Source organism: Cherax quadricarinatus, chromosome 11, assembly GCF_038502225.1.
Source record: "Cherax quadricarinatus isolate ZL_2023a chromosome 11, ASM3850222v1, whole genome shotgun sequence".
Taxonomy (NCBI): Eukaryota; Metazoa; Arthropoda; class Malacostraca; order Decapoda; family Parastacidae; genus Cherax; species Cherax quadricarinatus.
Window position 1 is genome coordinate 33,959,401 of NC_091302.1, and position 18,440 is coordinate 33,977,840.

General features: G+C 43.3%; 1 protein-coding gene across 1 annotated transcript in view; it reads left to right on the forward strand.

The window, feature by feature from the left end:
- The window catches only part of RpL12 (ribosomal protein L12), a 30,573-nt gene extending 15,221 nt beyond the window's left edge, over positions 1-15,352 (forward strand). Inside the window, exons 3-4 of the mRNA XM_070083978.1 lie at positions 2,580-2,698; positions 15,125-15,352. Coding sequence (XP_069940079.1) covers positions 2,580-2,698; positions 15,125-15,211 — 206 coding nt within the window. The 3' untranslated portion in view covers positions 15,212-15,352. The remainder of the gene's footprint in view (positions 1-2,579; positions 2,699-15,124) is intronic.
- Positions 15,353-18,440: the final 3,088 nt, after the last annotated feature.

Sequence of the window (18,440 nt, forward strand, 5' to 3'; positions counted from 1 at the left end):
TTGTCAGCTGACTTTCTTTTAAAGACCCTAACAAGACAAAGATCACAACAGCCAGGAAGATGACGGGGTGGGTAATGAGAATTTTAAAAACGAGGGAATTAATGCTGATGGTGACTTCAAATCGCTAGTGCTCCCTCACTTAGAATATTGCTCAGTGCTGATGGCCCCGTTCAAAGCAGGAGAAATATCAGAGCTGGAACAAATACATCATTTACTGCTCACATTGAGCCAGTAAAACACCTAAATTACTGGGAACACCAAGTCTTGAAAAAGTACTCTTTGGAGCGGAGGAGAGAGATGCATGATAATACATGCCTGGAAAGTACTAGAGGGCCTGATCCCAAATCTGCGCACTGCCATAATAAACTGGAGTGAGATATATGGGAGGAAGTGTGAAATAAACCCAGTGAGGAGCAGGGGTGCAGTAGGGTCAATAAGGGAACACTATCAACATCTGGGGTCGCAGACTATTAAACATCTTAGCAGAAGATATCCGAAGCACTGCTGGAACAAGTGAAGCCTTCAAGAGGAAACTGGGCAAGTATCTTAACCAGGTGCCAGGTCAACCAGGCTGTGATGGATATGTGGGGCAGCAGGCCTCCAGCAGCAACAGCCTGGTTGACCAGGCAAGCACCAGACTCTCCTGGCCCATGGCTGGGCTCAGTAGAGAAACTTGAAACTCTTCAAAGGTATATCTACCATTTCATAAGAAAAAATATTTTTCGAAAATTCTTGAACCCTGTGAACATGTTTCAGATTGGGGGTTTGGACCATGAAAGGGTTTATTTCTTTGATATTGAGAGCACGTTTGTGAGCAAGGGTCTCGACAGTGAAAGGGTTAAGCAGGGTTAAATTTTCGTAATGCTATAGCTGATTTTATTGGATTTTAATTTTATCCTGATCCAAGGCCAGACTGCAGGAGCAGGAAACTTCCTGCCTGTTGAGGGAAATGCTACAAGTTAAGTCAAAGATAAAATAGTAGACTGGAATGGGACTTACCTTGAAAGACAGCTTACACCTACACAGCTGTCCCTGCAGGCGATGTTTTGAGAAGCTGTCGTATGCATTCCCTCAGGGCTGGAAATTAAAATATTTTGTGAGTTTAATTACCCCTAGGGGGTATTATGTCGGTATTTTCATTACTGAATACTGACAGGATCCATTGAATCCTATACTCACATGTTGGGCTAAAAAGCCCGCATATCATCGGGGTATATTGTAATCTGTTTAGCGTACATTAGTTCTCGACTGCGCAATCAATGGAATCATTGTATGCTAAACAGACTTGAATTTGTGCATCGGACCCTTACACCAGATATTGCCGTCTTGATTGAAGAATAGTGTCTTTGAGAATGTCCACGTCTTCCAGTCTAGGAATACGCACACTGGTACACTGTTCCACAAGGTTTGTCTTTCGTGGTAATGTCATTAAAGAAGCTGAACACGCTTCTTGGTAATAGGTTTATAGTTATTATGGAGATGGGCTGTATGTCTGAGGTACAGCAATACACAATTCACTTCCTTTGTTCATTCTTAGCATGAGGTGGTCTTTACTGCACCATTATATATTGCAGTCTAGCCTGCGGCATCTCCGTCTACCCCCAGCTTCCCGACACAAAGAAGTGCCGACAAAGCACGTTTCCCCTGCTTGCCAAACTTTCACTGTGAAGCAATGCAGAATGCATGAGTCTTGCTGTCATAAGCATAGACAACAATGTACATCTTTAACATAGTAATAAAGTGGGTGTAGGATTTTCCATAATTGTCCTGCTAAGGTAAGAGATTCTCTTATTAAACTACACTACAGTACTTGCAACACTGGTCTCTTGCAAAGAAGTCGCATGACTCGTAACTGGTACATGCTTGTTAAACATCTGTTGGTAATTCCTTGATGTAGCAGTAAAAAAGATGCTTGCCCCTTCTGAGATGGCTGGGCCCCTCAGGGCTGAAGGGGGCTGATACCCCCCCCCTGGAGAAATTTTCTCCACACTGCCAGAGGTATTTCTGCAGTGTCTTATTGCAATGAATGATGTGCTCATTCCTAAGAGTTTCGAATTCTTGAACACCAATACTCTGTGCTGTTTCTCCTGTGTGGTGTTCATTAGCATTTGAACTTGTATGTATACTAGCATTGCTAATATTTATCCAGGTTTGGTAATATGAATAGTTTTTGCCCTCGAGACTGCTACCTTGGTACCTGCTTTTTTTTAGTTCCTTGGTGAATAGATTTAGTGTTGCCTATTGGACATGTTTCCCATAACACTTGAATAGATCCATTGTGCTTTCACCCTAGCAAAACCCTTTGCACCCATTATTTTAAATGGAAAAATGCCTGGCCCATAATAAAGTTCTAACCTAAATGGACAAGTAAGTTGGCTGCAGTGCACTACACAAACACTTGATGATGTAGAAAATTCTAACCTGGCTCTCGATGTATTTGTGAAATGTATTCATTGTATGACTGAAGTGCAATCCTGAGATAAATGTTCCAGTAAGATCTACTGCATAAACTAATCTTTAGGCCCATTCATGTTGGCATGCTTTTATATCCCATTTTTAACTGCATATTTTTTTTTCAGTTAAACACACCGGTAACCTGACCCTTGACCAGATGCTGGAAATTGCACGCACCATGCGACCACGCTCCCAGGCCAAGGCTCTGTCTGGTACATTGAAAGAGGTCTTGGGGACTGCACAGGTAAACATTCCTAAGATCAGGTTTTAGACTTAATATAATGATGCAGTGGTGAGTAGAAAAGCTTGTTGGCTGTGAAATAGGTTTTTGTAATGTTGATTCTGTACTTAACCCCTTGAGGGTCTGTGCCATTGTTCTGTGGGTTTAAAGCCAGAGTTTGTGCTGTAGTACTACTTGAGTTCATCTCGCTCAGATAAAGCTGAGTGGTAAATTTGGGCCAAGATATGAGAGAATGAGTTTACGTGGTAAGTGCACCATAAAAAAAATCCTGTAGCAGCCGGTGAATAACGAGGAAAGAACCGAGACTGTTTTTGGTTTAACCCTTTGACTGTTTAAGTCGTATGTGTCTTACGAGTCAGTGTTTCGGATGTACATATACTCAATAATTCTAGCGGCTTCAAATCGAGCAGGAGAAATCTGGTAGGCCTACATGTGAGAGAATGGGTCTGTGGTCAGTGTGCACTGTATAAAAAAAATCCTGCAACACGCAGTGCATAATGAGAGAAAAACTCGGATCGTGTTTTTGGATTAAAACACCGACTTGGAGGTGTATTTTCCCATAATATTTATGGTTGTATTCTCATTTTCTTGGTCTCATTTGATAGAATGGAAAACATATTACAGAAATAGAGATGGTTTTGATTCGTTTCATGATGAAAAAGACCTTGAAATTGAACTCAAATTAGCAGAAATGTTCGATTTTTACCAATGTTCAAGAGTAAGCGAATCGCACCACATGTCCAATACACGTCAACTGGGGAGTCTGATATTCTTTCACTAGTGCACTGATATTATTTACCATTTTTACAATGCAGTAGTCTGCATAACAGTAAATCTTCTATTGTTTGTGTGAATAAAAATCAAAATAGAAAGCAAGAGTAATGTAAGAGGGGCCTGGAGAGGTGACTAATGAACAGAGGAAATGTTTCAAGTGCCAAGAATGTCTGCATTGTTTATTCTGGGCTCTATTTTGAAATTGGCATCTTTTTTAATTTGTGTGAAATTGGCCAAATTGCCAATTTCTGACCACTTTATTTGGTAGTTGAAATCGGTAAATGGGCGGTTCCTTATACTCAATTGATAGAAAAATTGGAGTTCCAAAGAAATAGCAGTTTGGTTGACTGGAACAATGGAATTGGCTGAAAATAGGACTCAGTCGGCAAAATTGCCGATGCGTATGTATCGCCGAGATGGCAAACTTTGCAGGAGCGTAATTCCGTAAGTTTTTGACCAAATTTTGTACTTTTGGTGTCATTACCATCAGGAAAAGATTATCTTATTTCACAATTTTTTCCAAAATTTTTTCGACACTAGGAGACTTCAGGATTTGGGGTTGCAACAGTCAGAGGGTTAGCAGTAACTTTGCGGTGTATTTTTGTATGGTTTTTATGGGTGTGTTCAGTTTCTTGGTCTCGCTTGATAGAATGAAGGATGTATTACAGAAATAGAGATGATTTTGATTGGTTGGACTGAAAATAGCTTGAAATTGAGCTCAAAGCAGTGGAAATATTAGAATTTCATTTAGTAGATTTGCTGGTATAATTTCCCAGCCCAGGCCTTTTCCAAGAGGTGGCCCGGCCTTGGCTTCCTTTAGTGGGAGTGTCTCAGACCAATGTCTGACATGGAAAGAGGTACAAGTACCTTGTTTTCTGGGACGAGCTGTGCTCAGGTCTAGCCCCATTCCCCGCTCCCATAGGGCTCGGAGAGTGATGCTAGGCACCTTGGGCTGCCATATACCCTCTCCCACACTGGGCTTGAAGGGTGTGGCAGCTACACAGCAGCAAATGATGTCAGGAGGTGCAAAGGCAGAAAGCACTACAGGATCCTTTTAGAGCCACACCCTAGCTTTGGGCCGTAGCCCAAGCGCTGGGGAAGCTCAAGAATGCATGTTGCTGTGTTGCTGCTGCTACTTCACTTGTCCGTTGCACTCATGATATTCAAGAGTAAACAAATCGCATCTCTTGTCCAATGCACATCAATTGTTGGGTCTGATATGCATTTAAGAATGCTCTGATATTATATATAGTTATAATATTGCATAACAAATCTCTCTTGGTGTGACTAAAATTCATTGGGGGGGGGGAATGGAATTCATTTGTAAAGCCTAGAAACATAACTAATGAATAGAGGAAATGTTGTTTTTGCCAATGTTTAAGAGTAAACAATTCACGCGACACGTTCAGTACAAGTCAACTGGTGTCTAATATGCTTTCACAAATGTGCTGATGTTAGTTATACCATATTTACAATATTGCAGTAGTCTGCATAACAGTAAATCTTCTGGTTTTTTGTGTGAATAAAAATTCAAAATGCAAAGAAAGAGGAGCCTGGAGACATGACTAACGAACAGAGAAAATGTTATTTTACTACTAGGAATGTTTGCGTTGTTAGTTCTGGACCCTATTTTGAAACTGGCCTTCCTTGAATTATGTATGCAGCGCTGTATAGCCCTTGTGGTTTAGCGCTTCATTTTGATTATAATAGTGAATTTTGTATGAAATTGGCCAAATTTCTAATTTCTGATCACTGTTGGGTAGTTGAAATAAGTAAATGGGTGGTTTCTTGTATTCAGTTGATAGAGCAAAGGGAGTTCCAGCAAAATAGCTACGAGTTTGGTTGATTGGAACAATGGAATTGGCCGAAAATAGGGCTCGGTGGGTGAAATTGCCAATGCATAAATATCACCGAGACCGAAAGTTTTCCATCAAATTTTGTACTTTCGGTTTCATTACCATCAAGAAAAGTATCATTTCATAAGTATTTTTTTTCTTTTTCTTTGACAGAGAAAAAGTTTCCAAGCAGGGATCATGACCGAGGGTTAAAACTCCAGCTACCTACCACTCCGTACTTGCATAACCATCTTCAAACATTTCATTATCAACCCTCTTCAAGGGGGGGCTCCTTGGCGTGGTGAAGAGGCTCTTGGTCTGAGGAATTAGAAGTGTCGGTCTTCTTCCTCGGACTGAACCTAATTACCCCCCAATCCTCCCTTCCCTATCCCATCCTCCCCAATCCCATCCTCCCCTTTTTCCTTTCCTCCTCCTCCCCACCCATCCCTTTTGCCCTTCTTTTTGGCCTTTGGGATTTTTCCCACAGGCACACTAGTTCCTAGGTAGGGGAAAGGGTACCGGGGTCCATCCCATTCCTTTGAGGTTCTTGGCAGTGGCGTAGTTTGCAGTGGAATCTGGATCGCCTGGGGATGTCTTGATCCCTCTCCGGTATCCTGGAGGGCGGCTTTAGGCGTCTTCCGGGCGACGGGTGTATCTCGGGAAGCCAGCTTTCGAATTCCGGGGGTGGTGGCCGAAGGAGGTATGCTTTGGTGGATATCCGGCCGCCCTCTTTTGTCCACCGAAGTAGCTCGGCAGATGTGAGGTTGCTATCCCGGGTAGCTGATTTACTGGCATGAAGAGTGGGGTATGGCACGGGTTCCATGCTGCATCTGCGCTACTTGCGGTGCTGAGGTCCTCTTGGGTGCAGAGGGAGGTTTCTGGCCCTTTCATTCCTCCTAGGAACTATCCCTCCCCGGTCCCTCCCTGGTCCCTCCCCCCCCCCTTTTTTTTTTTTTCGTTTTTCTTAAAAAGAAAAGTGACCTAACCATGAAGTTCCCAATCCATGACCCCACTACCCCTGGGCCCCTTCTTGTTACTGCACCCCGTTCTGACCTCGCCTCTTCTTTTGACCACTCTGGACACTCCTAAGGCCCCTGTACCTCTTGCTGGTGCTGATTTGTCACCCGCTTCTGGTGCCGAGGTTTCGACTGACTCTTGATTTGTCTGACCTCCGCTTTCCTTTGACTATGCTTCCGGCCTCCCTCTACGGTGCGGGAATTTTCGAATCGCCAGCCCGTCCCACGTCGGACCAACTCCGGTCCCACTCCTAAATGCCAGCGACAATTGCCCGATGATACTTGTTTGCCGCCTTCTCATTCTACTCAGTAAAGACCGACACGTTGTACTCTCCCTTTTCACGCTCAGTTTCAGAATGCACATTATTATAATCAAAAAGAAGCGCTAAGCCACAAGGGCTATACAGCGCTGCTTCAGAATGCACAATGGACTAAATTCTTTACTTTACGACCGACTTCCTCTATTGCCTATCTTTCCGACCATAGTATTGGCAAGGTGCTCCTCTGCCATGTTGGTAGATATATTTCCTTTCATGCTCTTAAGAGTGGTACGCACATCATCACAGTCCAGAATGCTACCCAAGCTCATGATCTTTCTCTTTCCCATAATGATACTATTCCTATCACTATGGAAAAACATCATTCCCTCAATTCTTGTAGTGGTACTGTCATTCTGCCCCATACCAGTCCAGCAGAATTTCCAGACATGTGGCATTGACATTCTCGAACAGCTGGAACTCCAAGATCTCCCAGTTCTCAAGGTAGACACTTATGTTCTTCCTGCCCGCGGGCGGAGACGATATCCTTGCAATGTGGCTCGTTTAACTTTTGACAGCTGTGAACTCCCATCCTCTGTTTATGTAGCAGGACATCGGTTATAAGTTCGAAAGGTGATCCCTACACCGCAACAGTGTAGAAATTGCTGGCGATTTAGCCACCCAGCGAAATATTGCAGATCTATAGCCAAATGCCCAGTCTGTGGTGCCTATGACCATTCTAATACGTCTTGCAGTCGACCTCCCTCTTGCCTTAATTGTCATGAGGCTTGCCCTTCGTTCTCTCGCCATTGCCAGGTCTACTTAAATGAGCGGGAAATTCGTTGCCTCAGAGGCAGAAGGTCTCCCTTATGCTCTGGCAGTTTCTCATCTCCGCCTCCAAGGAGACTACCCTGTTTCTTATTCTCGTTTCAAAACGTCCCCCCACTTCTTGGGTCCCATCTTCTGCAGCTTCCTCTGCAGTTGACCCTACCATAGTCGCTCCTGTATCTAATTCTTTTGCTGTCCTGGGCTCAGACGTCCCTACTTCAACACCCCAGTCTGTTCTCACTTAGTGTTCTCCCTCGCAAACCCCAGTATCGACAGGATCTCGTACGACACCTCCCAGTTGTCCCTCTACTTCTCAGAAGTCCAAAATATCTCTCTTTAACCCCTCCTGCCCTTCTTCCACCACCTCATTTTACCTTCCAAGTCTCTGTACCTGGGTCTTCCCCTCTCACTGACTGTTACAAGTGTGGAGGTTCACCCTTCTCGTACTGTGCCTTTCTCCCCTGCCACCTCCCAGGTTTCTACCTCTGTCCTCTCCCACACTTCTCCAGTTCCCTCCACCCTTTCTCCCCCTCCCTACCTTGGTACAATCCATTACAGTTCCAATCTTTACTCAAACTACTACTATTCCATCTCCAATATTGTCTCCCATACGATGTCTCTGAACTCTGAAACACTTGAAGCAATCTCTGAATATATTGCAGAGACCAAACCATCGAAGGACTCTGATCTACCCTCTGTTCCTTCTTTCCTCTTCTCCATCTGCGCAACTCCTTTCTTCACAGTGCACTGTTCCTTCGCTGCTTGAACGTTTTTGGCTGCCACCGCATGTGGACTTTTCTAACCCCTCTAGTCCGTAGGTACCTTTACCTGCGGATTTCTAATATCTTTATTGTTGCCAATCATGGCCTATTTACAGTGGAATATACGCAGCCTCGGGTAATCGGGGTGAGCTTCAGATGTTGCTCTCCCAGTTTTCCCCTGTTGGTGTTTGCTTACAGGAACCAAAATTACACTCTGCTGTTATCTATCCCATCAGGCTATAATTTATATTCTTCGGATCCTTTTCCTGATTGGACCTTTAATGAAAGTGCCCTTCTACGCACTGATATTCTGTACCATCAGCTATTTGTTCGTACTGCGCTGCATTACACAGCAGCCCGTATCCACTTGAATAGGTGGTATACACTGTTCTTTGCATCTCTCTCCTTCTCTGGCATTATCTATCCCGGATATTGTCTTTCTTGTTTCGTCATTATCGCCACCACTTCTGTCACTTGGCGATTTTAATGCCTATCATTTCCTCTAGGGGGGTCTCGCTGTGATTCCCGTGGCATTCAGTTAGAGGCTTTTCTTGCTTCCCACCCCTCCATGTTTTAAATACAGGTACTCTCCCATTTTGATCCTCGTACTCATACTCTCTTGCATCGATCTGTCTGCTCTTCCTCCGCCGCACTAACTTCACCTGGTCTGTTCTCCCGGATTTACATGACAGTGATCATTTTCCAATCATTCTTACTTCCCCTTCATATTCACCACCTCTTTGTAACCCACGCTGGCAATTTGATCAGGCAAATTGGGACCTTTACTCACAACTTTTTTTTAGTGAGGTTCCTTCTTCGTCCTCCATTGATGAGCTTTTACACCTCTTCTCATCCTCAATTTTAACCACAGCTTCTCATTCTATACCCCAAACCTCGAGTAGGCATTCTCAGAAGTGCGTGCCTTGGTGGTCTCCTGCTTGTGCAGTATGTTTGAAATGCGCTGCGTGGGGCAGGTACCGGTACAATAGAACCATGGGAAGACTTTTGTTTTTAACCCTTTGACTGTCACAGCCGTATATATGTCTTAAGAGGTACTGTGTTTGTATACTCAAATTCTAGCGGCTTCAAATCAAGCAGGAGAAAGCTGGTAGGCCCACATGTGAGAGAATGGTTGTGATCAGTGTGCACCATATAAAGAATCCTGGAGCACGCAGTGCTTGACTAGAAAAAAAAAACTCGGACACTTTTTTTTTTTTTTTTTTTTTTTTTTTTTTTTTTATGCCGACTTTGTGGTCCTATTTTCGTATAGTATTTATGGTTGTATTTTCATTTTCTTGGTCTCATTTGGTGGAATGGAAAACATATAGAAATAGAGGCGAGTTTGATTTTACTATAAAAAGAACCTGGAAATGGAGCTCAAAGTAGGGGGAAATGTTTGATTTTTGCCGATGTTCAAAAGTAAACAAATGTCATTGTCCAATAAATGTCCAACTAGCCATTCTGATATGCAGTCATGAATGGATTGATGTTATTTATACATTTATTACAGTATTGCAGTAGTCTGCATAATAGTAAATCTTCTATTTTTTGTTTGAATAAAAATTCAAAATAGAAAGCAAGAGTAATATCAGAGGGGCCTGGAGACATGACTGATGATCATAGAAAATGTTATTTTAAAGCCAGGAATGTCTGCATTGTTCATTCTGGTCCTTATTTTGAAATTGTCATTTTTTAATTTTCGTGAAATTGGCCAAATTGCAAATTTCTGACCACGTTATTGGGTAGTTGAAATCGGTAAATGGGCAGTTTCTTGTACTCGATAGAAAAAAATGGAGTTCTAAAGAAATGGCTGAGTTTGGTCGACTGGAACAATGTAATTAGCTGAAAATAGGGCTCAAAGTGGGCGAAATTGCTGATTTGTAAGTATCGCTGTGGTCGCTAACTTCGCTAGTGTAATTCCGTCGGTTTTCCATGAAATTTTTTTTTTTTGTTGTTACAATCGGGAAATGATTCTCTATCATTTCATAAGAAATCCCCCCCTCCCCTCCCCAACACCAGGAGACACCTCAGGATTGGGGGTTGCGACAGTCAAGGGATTAAGCAGAAGCGTGCGATTGCTCGCCGCGTCATCCGTGATGCTAAACGCACTTGCTGGCGAGATTATATCCACCATCACCTCTGTTTCCTGAGTGCAGTCTGGAAAAAAGTACAAAAATTGATTCGTAAATATTCTCCTGACCTGGCTCCTGTTCTATGGGTTGCTGGTGTTGATATAGCAAACCCTCTAGATGTTGCAAATAAAATTGGCAATCATCTGGTCCGTATTTCTCTGGGGGCTCCATCTATGCCCCTCCTTTCTTTCCTCAAAGTCTGCCAGAGAGTTAGCACCCTTGGACTTCACTTCTTTCAGAGAAGAACAGTATAATGTGCCTTTTACACTTCAGGAACTGGAGGCAACACTCTCAGCTTGCCGATTGACAGCTGGGCCCGACGACATCATATTAATGTTACAACATTTACATCAGTTAGCTCTTGCAGTCCTCTTATGCCTTTTCAATCTTATTTGGTCAAAAGGAGTTCTTCCACAGCTGTGGAAATCTGCCATTGTTCTCCCTTTCTGCAAACCGGGTACTACGGGACATGAAGCCTCCCACTATCGTCCCATCGCTCTTACCAGTGCAGTTTGCAAAGTGATGGAACGTCTGGTAAATAGACGTTTAATGTGGTATTTGGACACAAGTCTCTCCACTCGTCAATATGGCTTTCATATTGCTGTTCTACCATGGACCCCTTACTACGCTTGGATACATATGTTTGTAATGCCTTTGCGAATAACCACTCGGTTATTGCCATATTTTTTGACCTTGAGAAGGCATATGACACAACTTGGAGGTATAATATTTTGGCAAAAGCCTACTCCTTAGGCCTCTGAGGCAATCTACCATCTTTCCTCAAGAACTTTTTAACTGACAAACATTCCTGTGTTCGAGTCAATAATGTGCTCTCCCCGGACTTTGTCCAAGCTGAAGGTGTCCCTCAGGGATGTGTTCTGAGCACAACACTTTTTCTCCTTTCTATAAATGATTTAACCTCTGTTCTTCCATCCAATATTTGGTCATCACTCTGTAGATGACTTCGCTGTTGTTTGTGCAGGCGCTGACTGCCACCTCATTACAGTTTCTCTCCAGCATGCGGTCGACTGTGTTTCCAATTGGGCCACCATGCATGGGTTTAAATTTTCCAGTGCAAAAACTCTCCAAATTACTTTCACTAGACGCTCTGTCATCTCCGATCATCCTTTGTACCTCTACGGCTCCCGTATACCTGAAAGTGATAGTCAGGTTTCTAGGCCTTCTCTTTGACCGTAGGTTATCCTGGAAACCCCACATTACCTCTCTGAAGGCAACTTGTTACAGCCGGCTAAACCTTCTTAAAACCCTTGCTCATCTTTCATGATCGTCGAAATCTTTCGCCTACATTCAGCCCTCATTTTATCGAAACTTGATTATGGTGACCAGATCTATTCAGCGGTCTCTCCTGCTTCTCTCTAGCCTTAACCCCATCCATCACCAAGGATTACGTTTATGCCTTAGTGCTTTTTGCTCTTTCCCTGTTGGGAGCCTCTATGCAGAAGCGAATGTTCCATCCTTGTCTGATCGCCGTGATGCCCATTGCCTTCGCTGCTATGTACGCCCTCGTGATCTCCGCAATCCTTCCATTTATAGAATGGTCACCGATATTAGTAGACATTCTTTATTTGTTCGCCTCCCCTGTTTGCTCCGTCCCTTCTCTCTTCGCCTACATTCGCTCTCATCTTCCCTTCAGTTACCACCTTTATATGTTCATGTAGCATCTCATTTTTCCCTAACCCCCTGGGAAGTTCCAGCTGTTCGGGTCTGTTTCTCACTCCCTTGCTCGAAAGCCCAACTGCCTACGGTGGTTTCCCACTCTTTCTTGACCACTTCCACTCTCTCATGCCATCGCAGTGTACACAGATGGCTCTTGTCTTCTGACGGCGTCGGATTCGCAGCAGTGTTTCCAAACAGCGTCGTGCAAGGGCATTTACTATCTTCGGCTAGGAATTTTACTGCTGAATTGTATGCCATTCTTGCAGCACTTGTTCGTATTGCATTTATGCCTGCCATCATTTGTGGTTCTCAGACTCCCTTAGTGCTCTACAGGCTATACATAAATTTGATACACCTCGCCCCTAGTTCTCCGTATCCAACTTTGGCTACGCTGTATCTCTACCTGGTCATGCTGCCGTACAAGGCAATGAACAGAGGCACTGCTGTGCGGGCAGCAGTACATGACCTACCAATTTCATATAGAGGTGTTCCATTTCCGGACTATTTTGCAGTAATAGCTAACCATCTTCACACCCATTGGCAATAACATTGGTCAACTCTACTCGGTAACAAACTTCATTCTGTTAAACTGAGCATAGGTTACTGGCCGTCTTGTCATCAGTGCCGAAGTTGGGAGACTACTCTCTCCCGCCTTCGCATTGGCCACACTCGTCTTAATCATGGGTATCTCATGGAGAGGCACCCTGTTCCTCTCTGTTAGGAGTGTCAAGTTCCAGTATCGATTAGCCACATTCTGTTAGACTGCCCCCTCTATCAACGAGCACGCAGAATTTACCTCTGTCGTCGTCTCCGCTCTACTATTTACCTTCCCTTCTTGCTGATGGACCCTCCTTTAATCCTGTCAGTCATTGACTTCTTGACAACGACTGATTTACTCCACAAACTCTGATGATGATACCTTTTGCACTCCCCTCAAACCTTTCTACCTCATTCTCTTGCTGCCCTCTACCCTTGCACCATCCACTGCCCTGCTGTTCTCTGTAACCTATTACTCATTCATCTCCCTTTTGCCACCTGATGCCCTCGCTTCCTTCCTGCCCTGCAGCACTATATAGCCCTTGTGGTTTAGCGCTTCCTTTTGATTATAATAATTCATTATCAACGTGCAGTAGAATTTAAGGTACTGCATGAAAATTCTTCCTTGTCTCACTAATGGTAAAATTTCATAGGAAAAGAAAAGATGTGATTAATCATTGGATAAAATGTATGAAAGGCAGTGCTATAAATGTGCTGATCAGTAGATGGCTTCATTACTTTTATAACCATCTCCAAACATCAACAAGTAAAAGAAAAAAAAAGTTAGGGAAAAACACGTTACTTTTCAAGCCTATTTTATACTCGACCTGTATATTAAATTTATAACAATCATTGGGAGTATATTAGCCATCTTTTTCCTCCAGATGAGCACCATGCCCATAGTCTTTTCAAAGTAGATTGTATACTGCATCAGACAAGCTTCCCATGGAAGTTTAGGATTTGGATACATAACATACATTTCTGGATCAACAAGCAACATCTGCAATGGATTTTGTCAAAATGTCCATTGTTTTTTCAATGTTCAAATTTATTGAACATGCAGAGAACTATCCCCACTTTTCAGCATATGTATTTCATAATGGGAATGACAGAGCAACTCTTTCTGGTATGTAGTTATGCAAGATGTCAATGTAGAATATCTCTTATTGCCGGATTTTAGTCCTTAAGTAGCCCTTGTGGCTTAGTGCTTCTTTATTATAATAATAATAGTCCTTATCACTTTGACTGTCGCGGCCGTATATATACGTCTTACGAGGTACCTTGTTTGACGTATATACACTCATAAATTCTAGCGGCTTCAAATCAAGCAGGAGAAAGCTGGTAGGCCCAGTTGTGAGAGAATGGGTCTGTGTGGTCAGTGTGCACCATATAAAAAAAATCCTGGAGCACGCAGTGCATAATGAGAAAAAAAAAAACTGCGACCGTTTTTATTTTAATTAAAATGCCGACTGTGGTCTATTTTCGTATATTTATGGTTGTATTCTTGTTTTCTTGGTCTCATTTGATAAAATGGAAAACATATTATAGAAATAGAATTAATTTTGATTGATTTTACTATAAAAAGAGCCTGGAAATCGAGCTCAAAGTAGGGGAAATGTTTGATTTTTGCCAATGTTCAAAAGTAAACAAATGTCATTGTGCAATAAATGTCCAACTAGCCATTCTAATATGCAGTCATGAATGGGTTGACATTATTTATACAATTATTACAATATTGCAGTAGTCTGCATAATAGTAAGTCTTCTATTTTTTGTTTGAATAAAAATTCAAAATAGAAAACAATAGTAGTATCAGAGGGGCCTTGAGACATGACTGATGAACAAAGAAAATGTTATTTTAGAGCCAGGAATGTCTGCATTGTTCATTCTGGACCTTATTTTAAAATTGTCATATTTTTTAATTTTCGTGAAATTGGCCAAATTGCAAATTTCTGACCACATTATTGGGTAGTTGAAATTGGTAAATGGGCAGTTTCTTGTACTCAATCGATAGAAAAAATGGAGTTCTAAAGAAATCGCTATGAGTTTGGTTGACTGGAACACCGGAATTAGCCGAAAATAGGGCTCAAAGTGGGCGAAATCGCTTATTTGTAAATATCTCCGAGGTTGCTAACTTCGCGAGAGCATAATTCCGTCAGTTTTCCATCAAATTTTGTTTTTTTGGTGTCATTACAATCGGGAAAAGATTCTCCATCATTTCATAAGAATTTTTTTTTTTTTAAATTTTGCAACACCAGGAGGCACCTCAGGATTGGGGGTTGCGACAGTCAAGGGGTTAAGTGTTGTGGTAAGAGGATAGGTAACTTAATGATAAATTAATTGTTGCAAGTTAAGAATGGAGGTGGGATATGTTGTGGGGGCTGAAAATGTAAATCTTGGTCACTGAAGTTGCTTTACACAGGGCCTAAGAATTTAAAAAAAAAGAATTTCAAGTCTGACCAAGTAAGTGGGTTGATTTTATGAAATCTAATTGTTGCTGAGAAGTTGGTAGTGATATTATCATGATTTGTAGAAAAAGTTTTCTGTTGCACATACTGTTAGATCTTATGCAGTTTGAAATTTTTTTTTTCTAACGAGTTTAAATATTTCCAGAGTATTGGTTGCACTGTGGAAGGTCAGAACCCACACGAGATCATTGAAGGAGTTGATGATGGCAGCATAGAAGTGCCAGAAGAGTAGACATTTTGATCACCCACATTTTATGCAAGGGAAGGCAGGCACTGTCGAGACAAAGCAAACGAAGCGCATTCCTAAGCTAGCATTCCATGTAAAAGGACCAGTTTGTCTTGCATTTCCAGCTGATAATAAATTGTGATGCAAGTTTTTTTTTTAATACCTTACTCTGAAAGCTTGTTCATTTGTATTACTCCTATATATGAACTCTTGACAATAGATTTTTCTTTGATTAGTCATAAATTTAATTATTTGCAGTCTGTAGTTATGCCAGTATTTTGTCTTAAATTTGAATAATATCTTTGTGAAGCTGAAAGACTTGTATTTTGGGGCACATTGTCTATAAGGAACTTGACCTTATTTACTTTAGAACATGTAAATTGTCAGAAATCTAAGTGAATATACAAAGCTTAAGATATTTGTTTAATGGGTTAATTGACATGATTACAGATTGCAAAACAAGAATCCTAAAACTTGCAAGTTAGTTTTAACCATTCATCCATGCTGGCCTAAAAGGATTATCAAGCTAGGTGTTTTTTTTTGGCATCACAGGTGCTCAGTAACCCTTTGGGTTTAGTGCTTAATGTGATGGACATCAAGGCAGCACTGTATGACCCTTGCAGGTTTAATGCTTAGTTTTAATATACACCCCTCTTCAAGGGGGGCTCCTTGGCATGGTAAAGAGGCTCTTGGTCTGAGGAATTAGCCCTGTCGGTCTTCTTCCTCAGACCGAACCTAATTACCCCCCATTCTCCCCTCCCCTATCCCATCCTCCCCTTTTTCCATTCCTCCTCCTCCTCCTCACCCCTCCCTTTTGCCCTTCCTCTTTTTGGCCTTTAGGATTTCTCCCACAGGCGCGCTAGTTCCTAGGTAGGGGAAAGGACACCGTGGTCCATCCCATTCCGTTGAGGTTCTTGGCGGTGGCGTAGTTTGCCGTGGAATCTGGATTGCCTGGGGATGTCTCGATCCCTCTCCGGTATCCCGGAGTAGCTTTGGGTGTCTTTCGGGCGACGGGTGTATCTCTGGAAGCCACCTTTCGGATTCCGGGGTTGGTGGCCGAAGGAGGTATGCTTTGTGGCGGATATCCGGCCGCCCTCTCTTTTGTCCACCGAGGTAGCTCGGCAGATGTGAGGTTGCTATCCCGGATTGCTGGTTTACTGGCATGAAGGGTAGGGTATGGCACGGGTTTCATGCTGCATCTGTGCTACTAGCGGTGCTGAGGTCCTCTTGGGCGTGGAGGGAGATTTCTGGCCCTTTCATTCCTCCTGGGAACTATTCCTCCCCGCTCCCCCCCCCCTTTTTTTTTTTATTATTTTTCTTTTTTCTTAAAAACAAAAAGCAAAGGAGTAACCTAACCATGGCAGCCCTAGTCCATGAACCCACTACCCCCGGGCCCCTTCTTGGTACCGCACCCCATTCTGACCCTGCCTTGTGTTTAGACCACTCTTCGGACACTCCTGATGCCCCTGTACCTCTTGCTGGTGCTGTTTCCTCACCCGCTTCAGGTACCGGGGCTTCGACTGACTCCTTCGATTTGTCTGAACTCCGCTCTCCTTTGACTATGCTTCCGGCTTCTCCCTCTACGGTACGGCAATTTTCGAATCGCCCGCCCATTTCACTCCGGACCAACTCCGGTCCTACAACCGACCGCCAACGTCAATCTCATGATGCTCCTTCGTTACCTTCCCATTCTACTCGGAAAAGACAGACACGTCAAGCACTCCCTCTCCACGCTCGGTTTCGGATCACACAATGGACTAAATTCTTTACTTTAAGACCGACTTCTGCCTACCTTTCTGACCATAGTATTGGCAAAGCGCTCCTGCGTCATGTTGGTAGAGATATTTCATTTCATGCTCTCAAGAGCGGTATGCGCATTGTCACTGTCCAGAATGCTACCCAAGCTCATGATCTTTCTCTCCTTTCGAATATCGATAATACTCCTATCACTATTGAAAAACATCTCTCTCAATTCTTGTAGTGGTACTGTCATTCTGCCCCATACCATAGTCCAACAGAATTTCCAGTCATGTGGCAATGACATTTTTGAACAGCTGGAACTCCAGGATCTCCCAATCCTTAAAGTAGACACTTATGTCCTTCCTGCCCGGGGGCGGAGACGTTACCCTTGCAATGTGGCTTGTTTAACTTTTGACAGCCGAGAACTCCCGTCCTCTGTATATGTCGCGGGACATAGGTTACAAGTTCGAAAGGTGATACCTACACCGCAACAATGTAGAAATTGCTGGCGTTTTGGTCACCCAGCGAAATATTGCAGATCTATGGCCGAATGCCCAGTCTGTGGTGCCGACGACTATTCTAATACATCTTGCAGTCAACCTCCATCTTGCCTTAATTGTAATGAAGCTCACCCTTCGTACTCCCGTCGTTGCCAGGTCTACTTAAATGAATGTGAAATCCGTTGCCTCAGAGGCAGAAGGTCTCCCTTATGCTATGGCAGTTACTCAACTCCGCCTCCAAGGGAGACTACCCCGTGTTTCTTATTCTCGTGTTTCCAAACATCCCCCTACTTCTGGGGTCCCATCTTCTGCAGCCTCCTCTGTTGTTACCCCTCCCATAGCCACTACGGCATCTAATCCTTTTGCTGTCCTTGGCTCTGACGTCCCGACTACAACTCAGTCTGTTCTCACATCTTCGCGTCCTTCCTCACAAGCCCCAGTATCGACAAGACCTCGTACGACACCTACTACCAATCGCCCCTCTACTCAGAAGTCCAAAAAATCCACATTGCTCAAATCTTCTTTGCCCCCTTCCTTCCCTTCTTCCACCTCCACACTTTACCTTTCCAGTCTCTGTACCTAGTTCTTCCCCTCTCTCTGGCTCTATTACAAGTGTAGAGATTCACCCTCCTCCTCGTACTATGCCTTCCACCCCTGTCCCCTCCCAAGTTTCTCCCTCTTCTGCCACCTCCCAGGTTTCTGCCTCTTCTGTCCCCCCCTCCCCACACTTCATCTCCAGTCCCTTACACACTTCCCTCCCCCTCTACTTTGGTACAGTCCATTACTGTCCCAATCTTTACTCACCCTCCTCCTTCTATCTCCAATATGGTCTCCCATACATTTTTGAATTCAGAAACACTTGAAGCCATTTCAGAATATATTGCAGAGACTAAACCTTCAATGGACACTGATTCACTTCCTGTTCCTTCTCTTCCCTCTCCTCCATCTTCACAACCCCATTCTTCGCAACGCTCCGTTCCTTCGCTACTTGAACG